The sequence below is a fragment of the Glycine soja genome, chromosome 4 (assembly GCF_004193775.1).
Source record: "Glycine soja cultivar W05 chromosome 4, ASM419377v2, whole genome shotgun sequence".
Classification (NCBI taxonomy): domain Eukaryota; kingdom Viridiplantae; phylum Streptophyta; class Magnoliopsida; order Fabales; family Fabaceae; genus Glycine; species Glycine soja.
The window spans coordinates 51360817-51379532 of record NC_041005.1 but is presented as its reverse complement, the minus strand read 5'-3'; the positions used below and the strand labels follow the sequence as shown (position 1 = coordinate 51379532).

Below are 18716 nucleotides of genomic sequence, written 5' to 3'. Positions count from 1 at the left end.
TAAAGTACCTTGGGTTTGGCATGCACTCTTTTCCCTCACACTATGGTTAAGTCTGCTGATGATGACAGCTATATATTGTTATTAATAAAATAAAATCTTCAAATTGATGTCATGAATGAGTTGTTTACTTGTGAATTTGAACCATTCTATCATATGCGTTTTGAGATATGATCTTCTTTTGCTGCTTTCACACATTCTCTTACAGATTTATCTGATGCCAACATTTTATAGATTTAATTATTTATTTATTATATGGCTCAAATGTTTTAAAGGCTAGCTGATTATTTGAGCTTTATAGTGTAACTTCATGTTCATTTTAATGTTGTGGCTGAACTTGCAGAGGCACAACCAGGGTCGTTCAAGATTGTGAACAAGTGCTGTTATAGAATTACTCTTGGGCGCCACACACCACCAGATTCACTCTTTAGAGCAGCAAATAGAAGACCATTGATAAGTGCTATGCATGTCATTTGTATACTAAAATCACATAGCAATTATTTAATTTTCTTCTTTTTTATTGTTTTTTTTGTGTTAAAACAACACCAACCTAACTTCTTCTGAGTTTTTATCTAGAAGATGCTAAAGTTAATGATTTTATAGTTATTTTGGTTGTATTTTGTATAGAGATGTAGCAGAGATATGAAAGAGGATTGAAGAACTGAAGTGTCGCACTAAACACAACATTCTTGCTTAGCACAATAGGACCGCTCAGTCTAAGAAGTCTGCTTAGTGCATCTGGCGGCTTAACAAGCATCTAATGGCTTAGTCACGATCACTTATGTCAACTGAACTTTGCATTTGTGCTCAACGCGTACGCGCAGGCTTAGCGCATAGTGATGATTCTGATTGATCATCAGGTGGACAAATATTTTCAAAAAATGTTTTTTATATATAAAAGCAACATTCATTCATGGAGAACACTGAACCACAACGCAAGGATAGTAAAAGGAGAAGAAGAAGCGTAGGAAGCCATTACCAACCAATGCAAGAAAAATTCGTTTCCAGAGCTTTGGTCGATCTGTTTCACTCTATTTTTCTTCCATTAAATCCCCTATAATTTACTCCACCTATCTGTAAGCCCCTCATGACAATGAGAGGTTAAAACTCCACCGTGTTGGGTGCTCTATAATCCAAAACTCTTTATGATATAATAATTCTAAACTATCTTATAATATAATGTTATTATTGTTCATCCCTGTGCTTATTCACATATTTATTGTTTGATCATTCATCTTTATATACTGTTTTAGGATATAAATATTGAGAAATGTTTGTATGCTAAGAACTTGGAAAGAATATCTAGAGTGAGTCATATCTAGGGATGGTCTTTTTTAGCCTGTTCATGCATCTCTTCTCTTAATGTAAATCATTTAGTAATCAATCGCTAAGGGATTGGGAGAGATATTAAGTGATATAGGTTATTTCACTTGAGGGATCTTGATTAGAATAGACTAGTAGATGCGGGTAATAATGATATTAATGTTAAAAGAGAAAAATTTAGTAAGATTACATCAAGAGAAGTTCTAGTAGTAGAGCCCCCAATACATTCCGCACTCATCACCAATCACATACTTTGAGCGTATGTCTTCTCACCTTTTATGTTAATGCTTTGTTGTTAGTTCTCAATTTATTTCTATTAATATTGATTTTTATGCACAAAACTCTCTTCCATTCATTAATTGCTTAATCATTATATATATATATATAACTCAGAGTACAAGTATAGTCTGTATGGAATACGATAATTAATCTTATTATTTTATACTACTTGTGCAACTTGATATGCTTGTCAAGGAGTCAACAACCATAAACATTCAAGTGCCCAGCCCAATTGCTTCGATTGCAGAAAACTGTGAAGCCCTGATACTCCAAAATGACCAACATATCGATGTCATACACCGATACGTATCTGGAAAGTATCAGAAACTTTTATTTTTCTAAAAATAATGGATACGACTAGGACACTGCTTAAGTTGGGGGGGGGGGACACAGCTCAAGCCATATTGGGATACTCCCTCTTTAGTCACGTTTCTCTCTTTCAACACGCAACTTCCTTCTTCAACTCAGAAGGGCAAAATGCAGACTCTCTTGTTCATGTCGGAGGACGACAAACACACGACGGTTCTCAATCTTCTCTCTCCTTTTTTTTTGGCACGGTCCGAGGTTTTTCTTTAGTCTTCTCTCTCCTTTTTTGGCACGGTCTCTCTGTTGTCTTCTCTCTCACTTTTCCAGCATAGTCTGAGGCAATCTCACTTCTCTCGCCCTTTCCCAACAAGGTCACCACTATGTGTGCATTTTCTGGCAATGTATCTCTTCTCTATGTGTTTTTTGCTTTGTGCGTTTGATTTCTACGCAATTTATCTGTTATGTTTTTTGAAATTTGATATAAAAAAATTGATGTTGTGCTATGTTGTTATTATTGTGTAGTTGTGTTGCTTGAAAAAATTTCTACACCTACTAGGGAGAGGTTTGCATATTTCCATACATATATAATTTTTTATTAACATATTGAAGATGTATTGTATCGTTAATTTTAAAAATTTGGTCATATTGTCGTATTTGTGTTGTTTCATATCACGTATCTAGGCTTCATAGGTAGAAAATGAGTCCCCAACACGTTCCTCACTTTGTAAGGAATTGTTGCAACGAGATTTGTGCCATGGTAAACAACAATGACTCCACAATTGTTGTTTCCACCGCGAGCCCATGATAGCTTCCTTATCGATGTCTAGCATCGCAGCCACTAGGGCAATGAGTGGCTTCTTGGTGTGAAACTCACTTTTGGAGATTACATTCCATAAGTACATCCAGAATCTAATTTCTAGAAAAGAGGTAGTTTTGAGGAAAAAATGGGGAAGGGGTGCATTAATAAACAAGAAGAGATATATGTAGTAATTGTGATAAATAAACAAATCATATGGCCCAATTGTAAAGCATAAAGGCCTATTAGTTCAAAAGTACACCTTCTTCACTTTTTTTTTAAAATCAAATTACTTAAATAATGTTTCCCTTTCAAACCTTCTTCTCTCCCTCATGTACTTCCATTTTCAACCCAACACACTTCTTTTATGGTAGCAACAACACATTTCCTTTTCTTTTATCACACTCCCATCATCCCATTCGATCTTTGATCTCCCTTTAGTTTTTTATTGATAGTGCAAAAGACTAAGAAGGGAGGAATAAAGTGAGACCAAATATCACCAAAGATTGAATGGGATGAAGGGAGTGTGATGAAAGAGAAGGAAATGTGTTGTTGCTATGAGAAAAGGAGTGTGTTGTTGCTTTGAAAATGGAAGTACATGAGGGAGAGAAGAAGGTTTAAAAGGGAAAGGTTATTTAAGTAATTTGATTTAGAAAAAAGTGAAGAGGGTGTCCTTAACTAAAAAGGGGAGTCGATCTTTTGAACTAATAGGCCTCTATGCTTTACAATTGAGCTATATGATATGTTTTTTTTCTCACAATTACTACATATATCTCCCCTTGTTTATTAATGCAACCCCTTTCCCATTTTTTCCCTTTTTGGAAATTAGATTCCAAACTTCGAGTTGCTACCGTAGAACACCTTTAAAGTTGTCTAAATTAAAGAACCAATATCAATTATATGTTTTCTTCACTTTAATTATTCACTATTTTACAATATATCACTTGTATGAGATTTTTAATACTCCTCGTGTTCTACTTGAATTTTTTTTATGTTTTTCTTAACATTTTAAAAATTACTTTCTGAATCACAAAATAGTATTTTGAAAAATATTTTCTGGAATTTTAAGAAAAACAAAATTGCTTTGGAAAGTACTTTTTATACATATCTAAACATGCAAGTTCTATGAAGACAGAAGATCATAGTTTACTTGCAGTATTGATGCCTATCTAATTATTTATAATAAACTAAATGAAATAAAATAATTATAGGTATATATAAAGAATTGATGTAGTGTGATTAGGTCTATAATTTAAGTGTTAAACTGAACAATAGTTTAGTTACTTTAATTTACTAAATACTATATATATATATATATATATATATATATATATATAAAGAGAAAGAGATTAATGTCATTGTTTTTTATGGGATATATGCTTTGTTCCCTTTTTAACACACCATGTTCCCTCGTATGATTTGTTACGCATCTATCTTGTAATACTTTTGGATTATTATCTTTATATTTTGAAGTATTTTAAGATTGTAATACGAAAATTAAAAATATAATTATTTTCTCTTAAAATTATTATCTAATTGATTAACCAGAGTATTTTTAGGAGCTATTATTCAATATTTAACGAAAGTGTTTTTAGGAATTTTGCTTCGACAAAAGCGTTTTTTGTTTTTTTAAACCTTTTATCTCTTTTTAATTTATTTTAAATTAAATTTCAATATTTTAAAAATAAATTATCAATGGCTAAAATTAACATAATATCACTAAATTGTTTATCTTAAAAAAATATAATTTATATATTAACAAATATTGATTTATTAAAAAATTTAATTATAATATATTCATATATTAAAAAAAATTATTATAAAAGAAATATTTCTCCTAAATTAAATTTTTAAAAGAACCAGATTAAAAACATAGAGATGTCATTTTAAACAGTGGGATAGAGCCGAACCTTATTCCGGATATTATACGCACATTGATCACCCTCAATTAGATGTACTCAGTTCACTGTTGTTTATTTCCCTTTTTAATCTAATATAAAGTAGAGAATGTTATTATTAAGCAATTCTTTCGGTTATATATATAAAAATTTATTAAAAAAACATAATCACCGGTTGAGTATAAATATTAAGATGACCAGCATTGGTTTTGCAGTACATTGCAGATAAACAAAAGAAAGCATAAGCAATTTCAATCACTTCTCACACACGTAGTAGTGTTCACGAGAGAGAGGAGGAATAATAAGAATAAGATGCGTACATGGTTCAGAAATGCAAAACTTTATCTGCTGTTATTGGCGGTTCAATTTGGCTCTGCAGGAATGTTCGTATTTGCCATGGATGCCATCAAGAAGGGTATGAGCCATTACGTGTTCACCGTCTACCGTAATGTCATCGCCTCTGTAACTCTCGCTCCCTTTGCATTTGTTCTTGAAAGGTCTCTTCCCCTTACCTCCCCTAATTAATGAACAATTGAACATCATGCATGCATGCGTATACATGATTTATTATATGGTAGTTTTTAATTCGGTTTCATCGTTATTTTGGGTGTAACATTTTCTGTTCTGAAGTACAAATGAAGTTAAGATCAAGAATATTCAGCTCAACTAAAAGAAATGTTGTTTGTGCAGGAAAGTTAGGCCCAAGATGACAGTCCGGATATTTGCAGAGATTATGGCGCTGGCTTTCTTCGAGTAATGATTTTCTTACGCTTACATATATATGAAAATTCAACTTCCATTTTGTTATTATGTATTTTGTGTAACTCCTTAGATACACATGGTTAGTTAAATTAATTATATGGTGTTGAATACAGAATAATACTGGATCAGTGCTTTGCCCTCCTAGGCATGAAATTCACGTCGGCATCTTTCCTATCTGCTGTGATGAACTCAGCACCCTCTGTTACTTTTTTGTTGGCTGTCATTCTAAAGTAAGTAGTCAATCAAATGACAAGAAAAACCAAAATTGAATTGTACTAATTTTCGAACAAAACATCAATATCAAAGGTATAAGTTTGATGTACATCAAACTTTGTTCAATATTTAATTAGAGAAAGAAAGAGAGACTAAAGATACAAAAGAGTAAATATAATAGTTGATATGATACAATAGAAAAAAAAGACAAAAAAAAAAAAGCAAATTATGCTAACATTCTTATGTTCTCTTGAGAATTGAGATTGCACACAACTCTTATTTTTCTAATGTTTAGAGCAACTTCTCTTACAAGAATACATAGGATAATATTTTTCGAAATAATTAAGAAGAGTTAATATAATGTAATTAAATATATATTAGATTTTGTAATATATATTAAATTTTGTAATAGTAAATATTTTTTATTTATAAAAAATATACGAATTAAATAATTCATATGAGTTATATCAAAATCAATTGTCACAAAATTTATTATTTAAATTTACATGCATATTAAATATATATTAGAAATTTTAGTGTTATATATAATAACATTATTTATTTTATAATGTAATTAACTCATTAATTCAATTGATTAGAACGTTGTGCTAATAATTTGAAAGTCACAAAAATTAAATTTTACATGGAATAAATTCAAAAGAAATTTTTTTAAAATAAATTAATTGTCACAAAATTTATTCTTTAAATTTACATGCGCATTAAATATATATTAGAAATTTTAGTGTTATATATAATAACATTATTTATTTTATAATGTAATTGACTCATTAGTTCAATTGGTTAGAACGTTGTGTTAATAACTTGAAAGTCACAAAAATTAAAATAAAAAAAAATTAAATTTTACATGGGGTAAATTCAAAAGAAAAAATTTTAAAGAACCAAATTAAAAAATGACTAAATTTTTCCGGGACCAAAATCATAGCCTAGTACAATTTTCTTTTTATCTTTAATTTTCTTTCTTGGTCCACCATTTCAATTCCCTTGCTATTTTCGTCAACAAAGCAAGAATTAAAATCTTGTTTAGTCAATTTCTGTGCTTCTTTTTGCTTTGTTATGCTCCCCACTGCTATATTTGGATGATCTCCAAGACAATAGATAAGTACATGATTACTCTACAAAGTTTGAGCTCCTTTTTCAATGTTGTAGAGTTAGGAGTACGTTTAAAACTAAAATGAGCTCTCTTTTTGCAGTTGGCTACAGTCAGATCAGATCACTTAAATTTAAATGTAGACAATCACTATAGCTATTTAATTTATATTTATCCTACTTCTGTTTCTAATGGTCTTCAGAGGAAAAATATATACATGGAGCATCCCAATATAAAAATATTTTATGCATAGATAGCTGTAAAGATCTAAATAAAGTATCTTAGTCAAAAATATGTTTTACATATACAGATTATAAAGCCTTGTTAATAATGCTTATACATAGTGGATGTATAAGACAAAGATACTAATTGAGAAAAATAAAAAAGACATATCGGTAAGCTAAATTTAATCGACAAGGCTAATGGTTTACCGGAAATGAAATCCAGACGTGCGATGGGGAAGCTGTGGGTTGCGCAAAAAAATGTAAAATTCCCTTCTAAGTGTACTGGGCCTGGCTATACCGAATACTTAAGAGCCCAAACTTATTACATTTAACTAATTGCAACAGCATAATAATAATAATATTAAATAAAATAATCATGATGATTAAATATAAAAATATATATTATGAGAATTTTTTAGCTTTGTAATTTGGATCACATTAACTTGGTAAAAATATATAAATTTTCAAAAGAATGATGAGATTGAAGAGTGAGGTCCATTTGCAGATTTGAGCCTTAAACCCTCATTATTATTAACCCAAGATAGAAATGGTTAATGTGTAACATTTAAAACAAATAAACCATCTAATAAAAAAATGATACACTGAAATAATTATTAATATTAAATATGAGAATATTGTAAATAATAAATTCTAAAAATTTAATAAAAATTATGTAAATTTGAGTATAAAGTGAGGATTTCATGAAAATTAAAAAATAAATTAAAAATTGAAACTGCTTTAGTTAAGATAAATTTCCCTCAAAAAATTAATAAAACTTGTGAATAAGTTATTGGTTTTAAGTCCTTAAGGACAAGTGGAAGTAAAGAGGGAAGAGAGGATATGTGTGGTATACCTTTTTCTGGAATTGTTTATTCTATAAGCTTATTACCATATCATTGTTGTGGTACCTTGGGTTCTGATTTTGTGAGTTTTTTCAAAATAACAATAATTTTTTATATAAGAAACCTCAACAACATTTGGTGCACGTCATCCCATAGAAGTCCTAAGGGTCGCGATGATAATATATGACATGTTATGATATGAGCCATGGTTAATACAAATCACAATGCATAACAATAACCTGCGCTGTGATATGCTTTACTTAAATTATGCATAATAATATGAGCAAATTACATTTCCTCAAATTTTGTCAAATTACACAAAATGTTCCTACTTTTCTACGCGTACAATGACCTCTCTTGCATAATATAATGTATTGTACTTGAATACTATTTCTTTTAATCTCAGTAGTAATATAGATTTGATTTTTTTTACGGATAAGCTAAAAAGTTCATTAGTAAAAATTACGATTAAGTTGAAAATATGGTATGTCAAATTCAAGACTCCAGTAGAAAATATGAGAGGACTAGCTGACCCCTGTTAATGAGAAAGCCAAAAAGCTCTGCATCATCAAAAAATATCAAGAACCGCCTAAATTAACATGAGTAGATCTCGAACATTTTCGAGGCCCCTAAGAGTAATGTTCTTTATTATTTTTTCTAATTTGTGCATGCAACTTGTAGTTTCTTTATCTTCATATCTCTAATTGAGAGTCTCGTGAATATTTTGTATGAGTTGGGGTATTCTGTATGCTCTGTTTCTTAAATAACAATATGCTTATAAAGAAAATGAGATATTATTTTGATCATTTGTGGGATTCTACCAAGCCGAACCTTATTGCGGAGATTATACGCACACTAACAATCCCTCTTGGATGAATAGTCACCACACCGTTTACTTTCTCTTTTTAATCTTACTGCTGCTGGGATCGTATAATGTAGAGAATATTAAGCAACTTTTTGGATTATTTGTCCTTTATTAAATATATTCACCGGTTGGGTATAAATATTAAGATGGCCATGCTTGCTTTCGCACTGAATATTGCAGATAAACAAAAGCAAGCATAAGATATTTCACTTCTCACACACATATATTGCGTTCACGAGAGAGAGATTAATAAGAATAAGATGGGTAGGTGGTTCACAAATGCAAAGCCGTATCTGATGTTATTAGCAGTTCAATTTGGCTCAGCTGGGATGTTCATACTTGCCATGGATGCTATAAAGAAGGGTATGAGCCATTACGTGTTCATCGTCTACCGTAATGCCATCGCTTCTATGACTCTCGCTCCATTCGCATTTGTTCTTGAAAGGTATCTTCATCTTACTTCTCGTATTCATTCCTGTAATTAATGAAAAACAACCATGCGCATACATGATTTAATATAACATATCTTCTATATATAGTAGATTAAAGATACCATGAAGAACCATGAGATAACATAGACGATAGATAATTTTATCCCAAATATTTGGTTATATGTTTGATCTCTAGTGGGTGCGTACCAAAAAATTAATATTTATCAAAAAAGATGTTAACCCCTCAAATAAATCTCAAATACTTCACGGATTAATCATTATATTTCGCCTCAAACATACCCTTTGAGATATATATATCATGAAGAATATTCAGCTCTACTAAAAGAAATATCGTTTTTGCAGGAAAGTTAGGTCCAAGATGACAGTCCGGATATTTTCTGAGATTATGGCGCTAGCTTTCTTCGAGTAATGATTGTCTTATCCTTATTATAAGTCAAAATTAATATGAAATTCAAATTCAAGTTTGTTATTACGTATTTAGTGCAATTCCTTTTGGTAGATATAGTTATATTAAATTAATGGTCTTACATACAGAATAAGTGATCTCATTAATATAGTAATATGGTTGAGGACATATATGTCATGAAAGGATAATTGTATATGGTTGAGGACATATATGTCATGAAAGGATAATTGTATATAATTTGATGAGGGACCAAATTATAATTATGAAATGTGGGATAATGTATGGCAGTTACCGGTTTAAAGGTATAGTCTCATTTGTAGAGAGAGCAATATCTCAATGCCTACCGTTTTCTCCTTATCCATCAGAAGAGAAGAGAGACATTCACATAAAGAAAGACAAGGGTTCTCTACAATTAGAAGATCACAAAATCCAATTTTCTGATCAATCATCATCATCAGTCCAAACAAGAAAGGGTTCTATTTATTTCTGTACAGTATTTTTCTCTCTGCATAAATAGAAAGCATATAGTTAAGATTAATGATTATTTGTTAGAATCAAAATTAGGCTAATTAATTGAATCTTTATATTTAAAATTAAATCCCAACATCGCTCTCTTGGGCATGAAATTCACGTCGGCATCGTTCTTATCTGCTGTCATGAACTCCGCACCTTGTGTTACTTTTCTGTTAGCTGTCATTCTAAAGTAAGTTGCGTCGATCAAATGATACAAAAATCTAATGCAATAAATAGGAAAGGCTCTAAAAGATGGTCCACTCGAGTTTCGTTAATTGTTAACCAAAACTCTTCACTTATATACGGGATGTTTAGAAGAGAAGAAACAAAACATGGAAGAACAAATTAAAATACAGATAATCTTTAACCTTTTTTTTTTGTCGCCTAATGTTCTTTACATGATTCGAAAAAATCTATCCACACTCAACAATAGAAAAGTTTAGGTTCAAGTCGCACAGGTGCTAACTTTAGTATTATACAGTTATACGGATAAGTTAAAATATAAAAATTAGGTGTGGATTATACAGTTATAATATTGTATTTATAAAAATTTGAAAGAAGTTAATGAAGAAAAAGTTAATAAAAAGGTAAAAATTGAATCTGTGTATAAATTAATTTAAAGATGAAAAAAAATAGATATTATATAACAAAATAAAAATAACAAAGTCATAATATTAAAAATATTGTAACAAAAATAAGACGATCAAATAACTATTCAATTTATAAAAATTTACAATTATTACATTCACATTGTAGTCAATTTATAACCAAGCATACTTAACATCAAGAAATTGAAAGATTGTTTTCATGTCAGGCCGTAAACTTTGTGCTTAAAAAAAACTCTTCGGTCGAAATTAATTTTTGTTGTCTTTTTTCAATCATTTTAAATAATATGACATTTGGCAACGTCTTCTGAAATCAAGTGAGAACATTTTCTCTTTCATAAAATAATTCATGCTTCTTGAAACAAATGAAAAATGAAGAAATAAATGAAAGTAGAACAAAATGCATATAAACTACTAACACAATGTCATTCTTCTTCATTATATAGAATGGGGGTATCGTTAGAGATATAGAGGGAATTTGAAATGGTTCTTTTTTAGATAATTTAATAGGTATTTCAGATAAAATAATAAAGCTGTTTTCTACCCATTTATTTATAGAACATGAATAGATAATAACTAATAACGTGGGCATGATTAGATTCCCAACTATTCATAAAATTCATAGTACTCGCTTTACTATTATTGTCACTCACGGTCTCCCTCTCATTGCCTATTTATAGAACAAATTTATCTATTTAAAATAATAGATAGCTAAGATTACAACTTTTTTAAAGACGCATATAATATTTTATATTTTAATATTGATTATTCATGACAAGAGTTAATAGTCAATATTTATTCTCAAATTAAAGAGTCAATAATGAAAAAAAAAAACCAATAATTCTCTATTTTATATATACGTGGAGTGCTTAAAGATTCAAAAATATTTTTTTATTAAAAAATAACAATTATATTACCAATAACAAATAGGAATAATTTATTACATGAAATAAAATATATTTTTTTTTACTTGTTAACCTATGTAGTTAGAGCACGAGATAGAAAAAAAAATGAATTAATATTTATAAATATGAAATGTATGAAATTGTAGTGATAGACGGAATCACAAAATTTGTTTCTGTTTGTCGAAGACTAAGAAACACACAGAATCATACATGTAATTTATTATACTGAATAGATAGGAGCACATGAAGATGAAGGAGGTAGCATGTCAAGCCAAAGTGATTGGAACAATAGTAACTTTTGGAGGCACTGTAACATCTCAGAAAAACGACGATCTCGAACTCGTTCACCGTTGGATCGTCGTGAAATTTGAGTATCATGTTCGCAACACAATTCCGAGCATTCTCACCGTTGGTAATTTCGATATCATGTCTGAACTGAGAGAAAAACCCTTCGCATTGTAGCCTTTTTCTTTCCCGCAGAAACCCAGAGCTGTCTTGGTAAAACTACGATCCCGGTTTCGTTAACCGTTGGATTATTGTGAAATTTGGATATATTGTTCGAAATTCAATTCCGCACGCTTCCACCGTTGAGATTTGCTAGATAATATTCGTGGAGGGAGAAAAAGGAATCGTATGAAGACAGTACAAGTGGAGGTTTCAATCTCTTCTCCGTCTCTCTGACGTTTGGGAATTCTATCGGAGCAGTCGGATGAATAATTGAAAGAATTTCCGGGAACCGCTAGAGATGTTGCTATCGCTGGCTGAAGACACGTGAGCCCGCTTAGAGGTAAGGGATGAGTTATTCACAGTTGGGGATTAGTGAGAACATGTGTAGGGATCCTTAGAGGATTAAATTGGGATTTTATTTTGGGATGTTTGTTAAATTGCAATTTTTCCTTTATGATTATAAATAAAATATTGATGTCCTGATGAAAATTGCTTGATAAATTGTGCTCTTGATATTTGTATATTTGGACCTATGATTTGGATATAATTGTGTAATATTATTTGAGGGGTTTTAGTCCTCATGTTGTGATAGTCTTTTATATAAATTGTTATATTGAGGATATGAAATGATAATTCAAATTGTGAGTATGTGATGAATTGTAGAATAACATTTTGCTTTGAGATTATAATATTGTTATTGAGATTGAGTATAAGTGTAAAGTTGAACATGTGTTAATTTGTGAGATACGTGTAAACATGTGATGGTGGATTGTGACACTATGAGATGTGAAATTGTGAATGAGTTCTAGTTGTGGATAAGTGTGTAGTTAACACTTGATGTGAAATTACTTGTGTTGTAAGCCATGAATTGTACAATACCCGACCAGCGTTATCTTGAGAAAAACGTTGATGCGCAATGTTAAAGAGAAAATGTAGGTTTTCTATTTAGGAACCAGTGTTAAATCGTAGCGCAATTGTGTTGAACGTGTTTAAAACACGAGTGTAAGGTCGTGAGTATTGTATAATTCATGAGCAGTGTCTGCATGTAAAAAAAAATTATTTTAGGGGTTGGACCTGAATCAGGAGGGAGAGGCCCTGACGGACTCTTCGGAGTGTAGGCCTTGGGGGTCACCGGGTTTGAGTGCTCCTTTAAGCCTATGCTGATCTCATATGGTTGGAGCATTCTCGCAAAACATCGTGACCCTGACTGGTCTCCCTATGATCTTACTTAGTGAGAGTGACCTGACAAACTCATTGTGTGGTGTGTCTTGTTATGTACTCCTAAGCGCCCCAGGGTGGTTTTTCACTGACATGGTACCACATTGCATATAGAATTGAGTCTTAGCATAACTATTGCATATGCTTGCTAATTGATGTGTTATTATATCTTGATCGAAGTGTGGGATTCTTGTGTAATGTGATTGATAATTGAAAAGTGAATTTTGAATGACGAAGTGGTGAAGTTACGTGAGCTATGTTTAAGCAAGTGGTATCTCATTTATATAATATGTATATTTAATTGTCTTGTTTCTCTATTAGTTAGGAATGTGATAACTCACTCCCTGTGTGTTGTTGTGTTTGGATCCTGTGATGATCTTGAACTTGTGTTCGGGGGAGCAGATGAATAGGTGGATGACTATGAAGAACCTCATGCTAGAGGACACGGGAACACCACGCTCTGATAGGATGTGACATTAGGATATAGGTTCTATATTAATTGTATGAGACTTATATGATTTTCTTTGAGTCGAGATGACTTTATTATTTATTTGGACAAATTTGAATATGATGTAGAAGAAAGTGAATGTGAGCCTTTTATCCATTTGAAAAGCTTGTATTTAAAAATGTTTTAAAAATATTTTTAATTAATATTTGAATTTTTATTCCTTTATTAATATATATGTGAGGGGTAGAGGGTGTCACAGGCACCTTGCTTATGGCACTATACAAAGGCCCCTTACTTAGTGTTATGGGATCTTCAACCATCCACGGTGGCTAACCTGAGAATGTGAACAACCCCACTGGTAACCACTGGATCCTGGGGACATGTTTCCTCCTCATTGGTTGTGCTGGCTTTTCTGCATTTTACATATTACAAGTAAGTGGATGCAAGTTGCAGTAAATGGAACATATGTATATAGTATATATAGTTTCACCTTCCTACTATTTTAATTTTAAAGATTAAATAAAATCAGGCATCTATTGATATCCTATGAGAAATGATGCATGGTTTGGTGTTATATATGTAGACCATAAGATTGAGAAAATACCCAACAGAGAAGTCCCTTGCCACTAGGGTTTGCTTTGTTGGTGCACTTCAAAGCTCTATTGTAGCAGCCATCGCTGAACGCCACCACCCTCATGCCTGGGCCCTTGGTTGGGATACACGACTCTTTGCTCCTGCTTATGCGGTCAGTGCTTTTGGATCAGATACTAGACTATTTTCTCATTTTAGTTCCTTAACTATCCGCACCGGTTAATTAGCATTTGCTTTTATATATATTATTGTATTCGTACATGGTCTTTTTATTTCTTTAACCTAATTTATTACAGGGAATAGTTACATCTGGAGTTCAGTATTACATACAAGGCATGGTCATAAAATCCATGGGCCCAGTTATTGTGACTGCTTTTAATCCCCTGCGTATGATCATTATTACAACCTTGGCCTGCATAGTCCTATCTGAGCAACTCTACCTTGGAAGGTACTACAAATTAAATTCAGTAAAAATCCTACAATTGTCCCTCTTTTTCTCATCTTAATTGTCCCTCTTTTTCTATCTTTTAAGAATACATATTGACCTCATTTCCCTTTGTGCTGAATTTTAATGATATATCAGTATTATTGGAGCGATAGTTGTGGTTCTTGGGCTCTATCTAGTTGTGTGGGGAAAATATAAAGAATGCCACGGAAGATCAATGCCACCGTCTCCGGAAAAGGATAACTTTCTTGAGGATCAACGACAGCTATCGGTCACAGTTCCTAAGAATGATACCAATGATAATAAGGGTTAATTATATTTTTCAAATCAATAATAAGGCTTAATTATAGTCCACCACCATGATGAAAAGAGTGATTTTGAAAGCACAATATCAATGTTCAGCAAATCTAAGCTGGCCTCTTTCTTGAATTAGACAATGGTGTAGCATTCCCGTACAATTATTCACACCGATCCAAAATTCTGATGTCAATGTCATGAACATGTTCAACCATGCAATTGGTGGGATAAGTGGCATGACGATCGATGGAATCTATCATATAAGTAGTGGTCACTTAGATTTGCATCATTATTGTTGAGTGACCTGATTTTCTTTCGATTCTCCATATATACACAATGATGTGCTTCTGGCTAATTTGCTTACGTATTCAACTTTTTGAGTATTCCACTTGAAAAAAGAAAAAGGTATTCCATTTACGGTTTGAGATTCTAATACAAATCTAATCATATATTTCCGTTAGATATATTAAGCATCCACCTCTATCCCACTTGTTTCTTTTTTTTATTATTATATATCATTAATTGAAAATGTCCAGCAACATTACAAGAGCGTAGAATGCTAAATAAAAAATGTCCCAACAATCCACAACAAATAAAACACGCTTTGCTCAAAGCTAAATAGCTACATATATTAGCAGTCCTATGACTATTTACAACACAAAAATAATCCTCCTATTACAAAATATACATGATAGAGCCCTAGACTTTTCTACACCATTTTTTTCTTCCCTTTGTTATTCTTTCTGGATCAACACTTTCCAACAGCAACTCAAGTCAAATCAAGACGATACAAAATAACCCACAATGAACATGATGAATAAATTGGTGTTGTGAAAATTAAATGAGCTTGCTTAAAGGCCACAAATCTAAGTAGACCAGTGCTGCCTAAAAAAAACTAATAGTTTGAATACTGTTGCAAAAAATGGCTCTAACAAATTCATTTTGAAAGAGAGGAGTGTGTTGCAGAAAGCGTAGAAACCCAAAAGGAGGCACCATTGGCAAACAAACAAACTAGAAAAAGGAAGGGATTAAAGGTGATGACTGGAAAATGAAGAGAGAAAGGTGGAGGTGATAGCTAGAGGAAGAAGAAGAGAGGTAGTGATGGTGAAGAGAGAAAAAAAAACTCAGTAAAGAAAAAGAAGAGCCACCTAAAATGAAAAAAAAAATCACCCATGGAAGTAAATAAAGGAACCCTCCCATTATCCCACCTGTTTATTAGTTAGGCATACAAACACGATAGAAAAGCCCAAAGGTCGCATGAAAGCAAACTTTTCGTACCAAAAAATTGCAAACAAAACTAAAGGCCCAAGTACTAGTGAGGTCATGGAGTGCACCGTCATACTTCCTATACAAACGGACAAATCACAATTAAACTTCAATATCACAGACCAGAAATGAGAAAACTCTTGTACGAAACGAATTTTGAGAGTGAGAAGCAAATAAACAAGTTTTAAATAATAAAAAGAAAAAATAACATGAGTAACATAATTAAACTGTTGTTTGAAAGATGGAACAAAGCAATAACACCATCCAAACCAACGTCAAATCAAAGAAAAAAAGGTAAGAAAAACCCAAAAAGGAACTAGTGATAATAAAATTACCCTGTATTTGACTCCAAATTCAATTTGAAAGGAGAAAGCTCTACCTTTAGCCCTTACATCCCCTAGCTCTATGATTGAGAATATTAGCTGGCCATAATATGTCTTCAGAGGAAGCTCTGTCCGCCACCAGTGCCATGTGAATCAACACATTTTATGTTTCGGAAACTAAATTCCGAAGCATTGTTGATACTTTAAATTTAATTAATTACTGTTTGAGATGTTACTTTTTGAAACATAAACTAAATTCTGAAATATATATATATATATATATATATATATATATATATATATATATATATATGTTTCAGAAATTAAATTCCACGACAACACTTAAAAAGAAATTATTATGTTTCGGAATTATCTATTAATTTATGTTCTGGAAACTAAATTTTGGAACAAAGCATAAAACTATTAGCATTTTAGAAACTAATTTTTTGAACATAACAAACCTAACTTACTAAATTTCAGAAACTAGTTCCCGAAAACAAATAAAACAATGTCTTGATCAAAATAAGTTCCTAAACAAACTAAAAAAAAAGAAGAGTGAAACATAAAAAGTTGTAATAAAGTTAATTTTTATTAATAAAAAATATCTTGATTTTAAAAGTTATTTGAATTGTCAGAAATGACCAAAGAAATACTATAACATTTTTTTTGGTTGAAAAAGAAATCATATAACATTATGACAATATAATTTCTATACATGTGTTACGTCATTTATTTGGGGGTAAAGCTTAAAAGATTATTTGATAAAAAAAACTTTTATTGGAAGAGGTAGCTTATATTTTTGAATGATTTAATAAATTTAATTTTACTAACAAGTTTCCTAGTGTCAATGGAATCACCAAATAATATTTTTTATAATTACAGTAAAATACATTAAAAATATTGAATAGTATATTTTTCCGTTTATAAACACTTTAATTTTTAACTCTTTAATTAATTAAGAACATTCAATTAATATATAATACTTAAAGTAGCATAATCTAATTAAGAGATCTTAAGCAGTACCATAAGTATCAAATTCATGATACCAATTTCGGTTGAGAGTTCTAGAACGAGAATAAATTTTGTTATTCTAATAGGAATACGATACCTGTCATGAACACAAAAGAATAAAATGTGAATATCTGTCAACTTGTATTAATTAATTATCAACTATTAAAATTGAAGTCGCGCGATTCCATCATGAACAATTTAAGTCTATGCGTTACAAAATACAAACTGTGTCACTCCTCGGATATGGATGCAGATGCTCTAGACATAAAAAAATTTAATAATAACAATTGCATTATATATAAAAGAATTGCAAAGGATCTGAATCCGCTCCCTACAAACCACGTTTGTACAAATGTCTAAAAATACTATAGTGCAATTCATCTTCAGTTTTACGAGAACGGGAACGAGATCAGTATCTTTAAGAGTATTCCAAATAAATAAATTTTTTTACGTTATCATTTCCTTTTTCCCTTGAATTTTAATTTAAATAAACTTTATCAAATTTCCTCTTTTTATCACATTTCAACTATCTATACTTTTAAATTAACTATATATATTTTTTATTTTTCCTCCTTAAATATTTAGCCACTTGTATTATTTATATATGTATTTGAATTAATTATGTTTGTTTATCATTTGTTTTTATATATAATCTCGCTAAATGAAATATATAATAGATCATTTAAAAATAATAAAATTGATCTTTTTAGGGAATAATAAAATTAATCTGAAACAATAATGAAATTGAGTAGAACTAAATCATGGATGCTATTTTACTTTATTAGAATCGTTTTAGTTTTAATATTTGTCAGGGGGAATAATAGAGCTAAAGTACAAGAAGTTTTTGTCACTAATAAATTATTTTCTTGTATTCTGGTTTTGATTTTAATATGTCTATTGATTTTCTTTAATTTTCTTAGGATCTGAGAGATTGATGAATATAATGATTATCATTGCAAGAAAGACGAGCTTCAAAGAAACATTGACTGTGATACTTCACATAGCAACCTTCTTGTTTTTTTTCTCTTCTGGATAGTCCATGTTTGCATAGCATAAAGAAGCATTTTTTACTCCATTTACTTCTTCTCTTATTCATTTTGAGTATATCTATTTGTGATTGTGTTAGTTGTTGCATGTTATGCTTGTATGTTCATATCATCTAAGAGTATTTGTCCT

At 30.9% G+C, this 18716-nt stretch overlaps 2 protein-coding genes and 1 long non-coding RNA gene across 3 annotated transcripts; all 3 read left to right on the top strand.

Annotated features, from left to right (window-relative positions):
• Positions 1–4835: 4835 nt before the first annotated feature.
• LOC114410432 (WAT1-related protein At4g08290-like) lies at positions 4836–5661 on the top strand. Its single transcript, XM_028374373.1, has 3 exons — positions 4836–5096; positions 5290–5352; positions 5475–5661. The coding sequence occupies exons 1-3, from the start codon at positions 4912–4914 to the stop codon at positions 5593–5595; spliced, it is 369 nt and encodes a 122-aa protein (XP_028230174.1). The 5' UTR covers positions 4836–4911; the 3' UTR covers positions 5596–5661.
• Positions 5662–8771: 3110 nt separating this feature from the next.
• Positions 8772–9772, top strand: LOC114410433 (WAT1-related protein At1g21890-like). The gene is made up of 2 exons (XM_028374374.1): positions 8772–9058; positions 9408–9772. The coding sequence occupies exons 1-2, from the start codon at positions 8874–8876 to the stop codon at positions 9472–9474; spliced, it is 252 nt and encodes an 83-aa protein (XP_028230175.1). The 5' UTR covers positions 8772–8873; the 3' UTR covers positions 9475–9772.
• Positions 9773–14493: 4721 nt separating this feature from the next.
• Positions 14494–15295, top strand: LOC114410435. The gene is made up of 2 exons (XR_003666299.1): positions 14494–14646; positions 14782–15295. It is a non-coding gene; the product is annotated as an uncharacterized LOC114410435 (long non-coding RNA).
• Positions 15296–18716: the final 3421 nt, after the last annotated feature.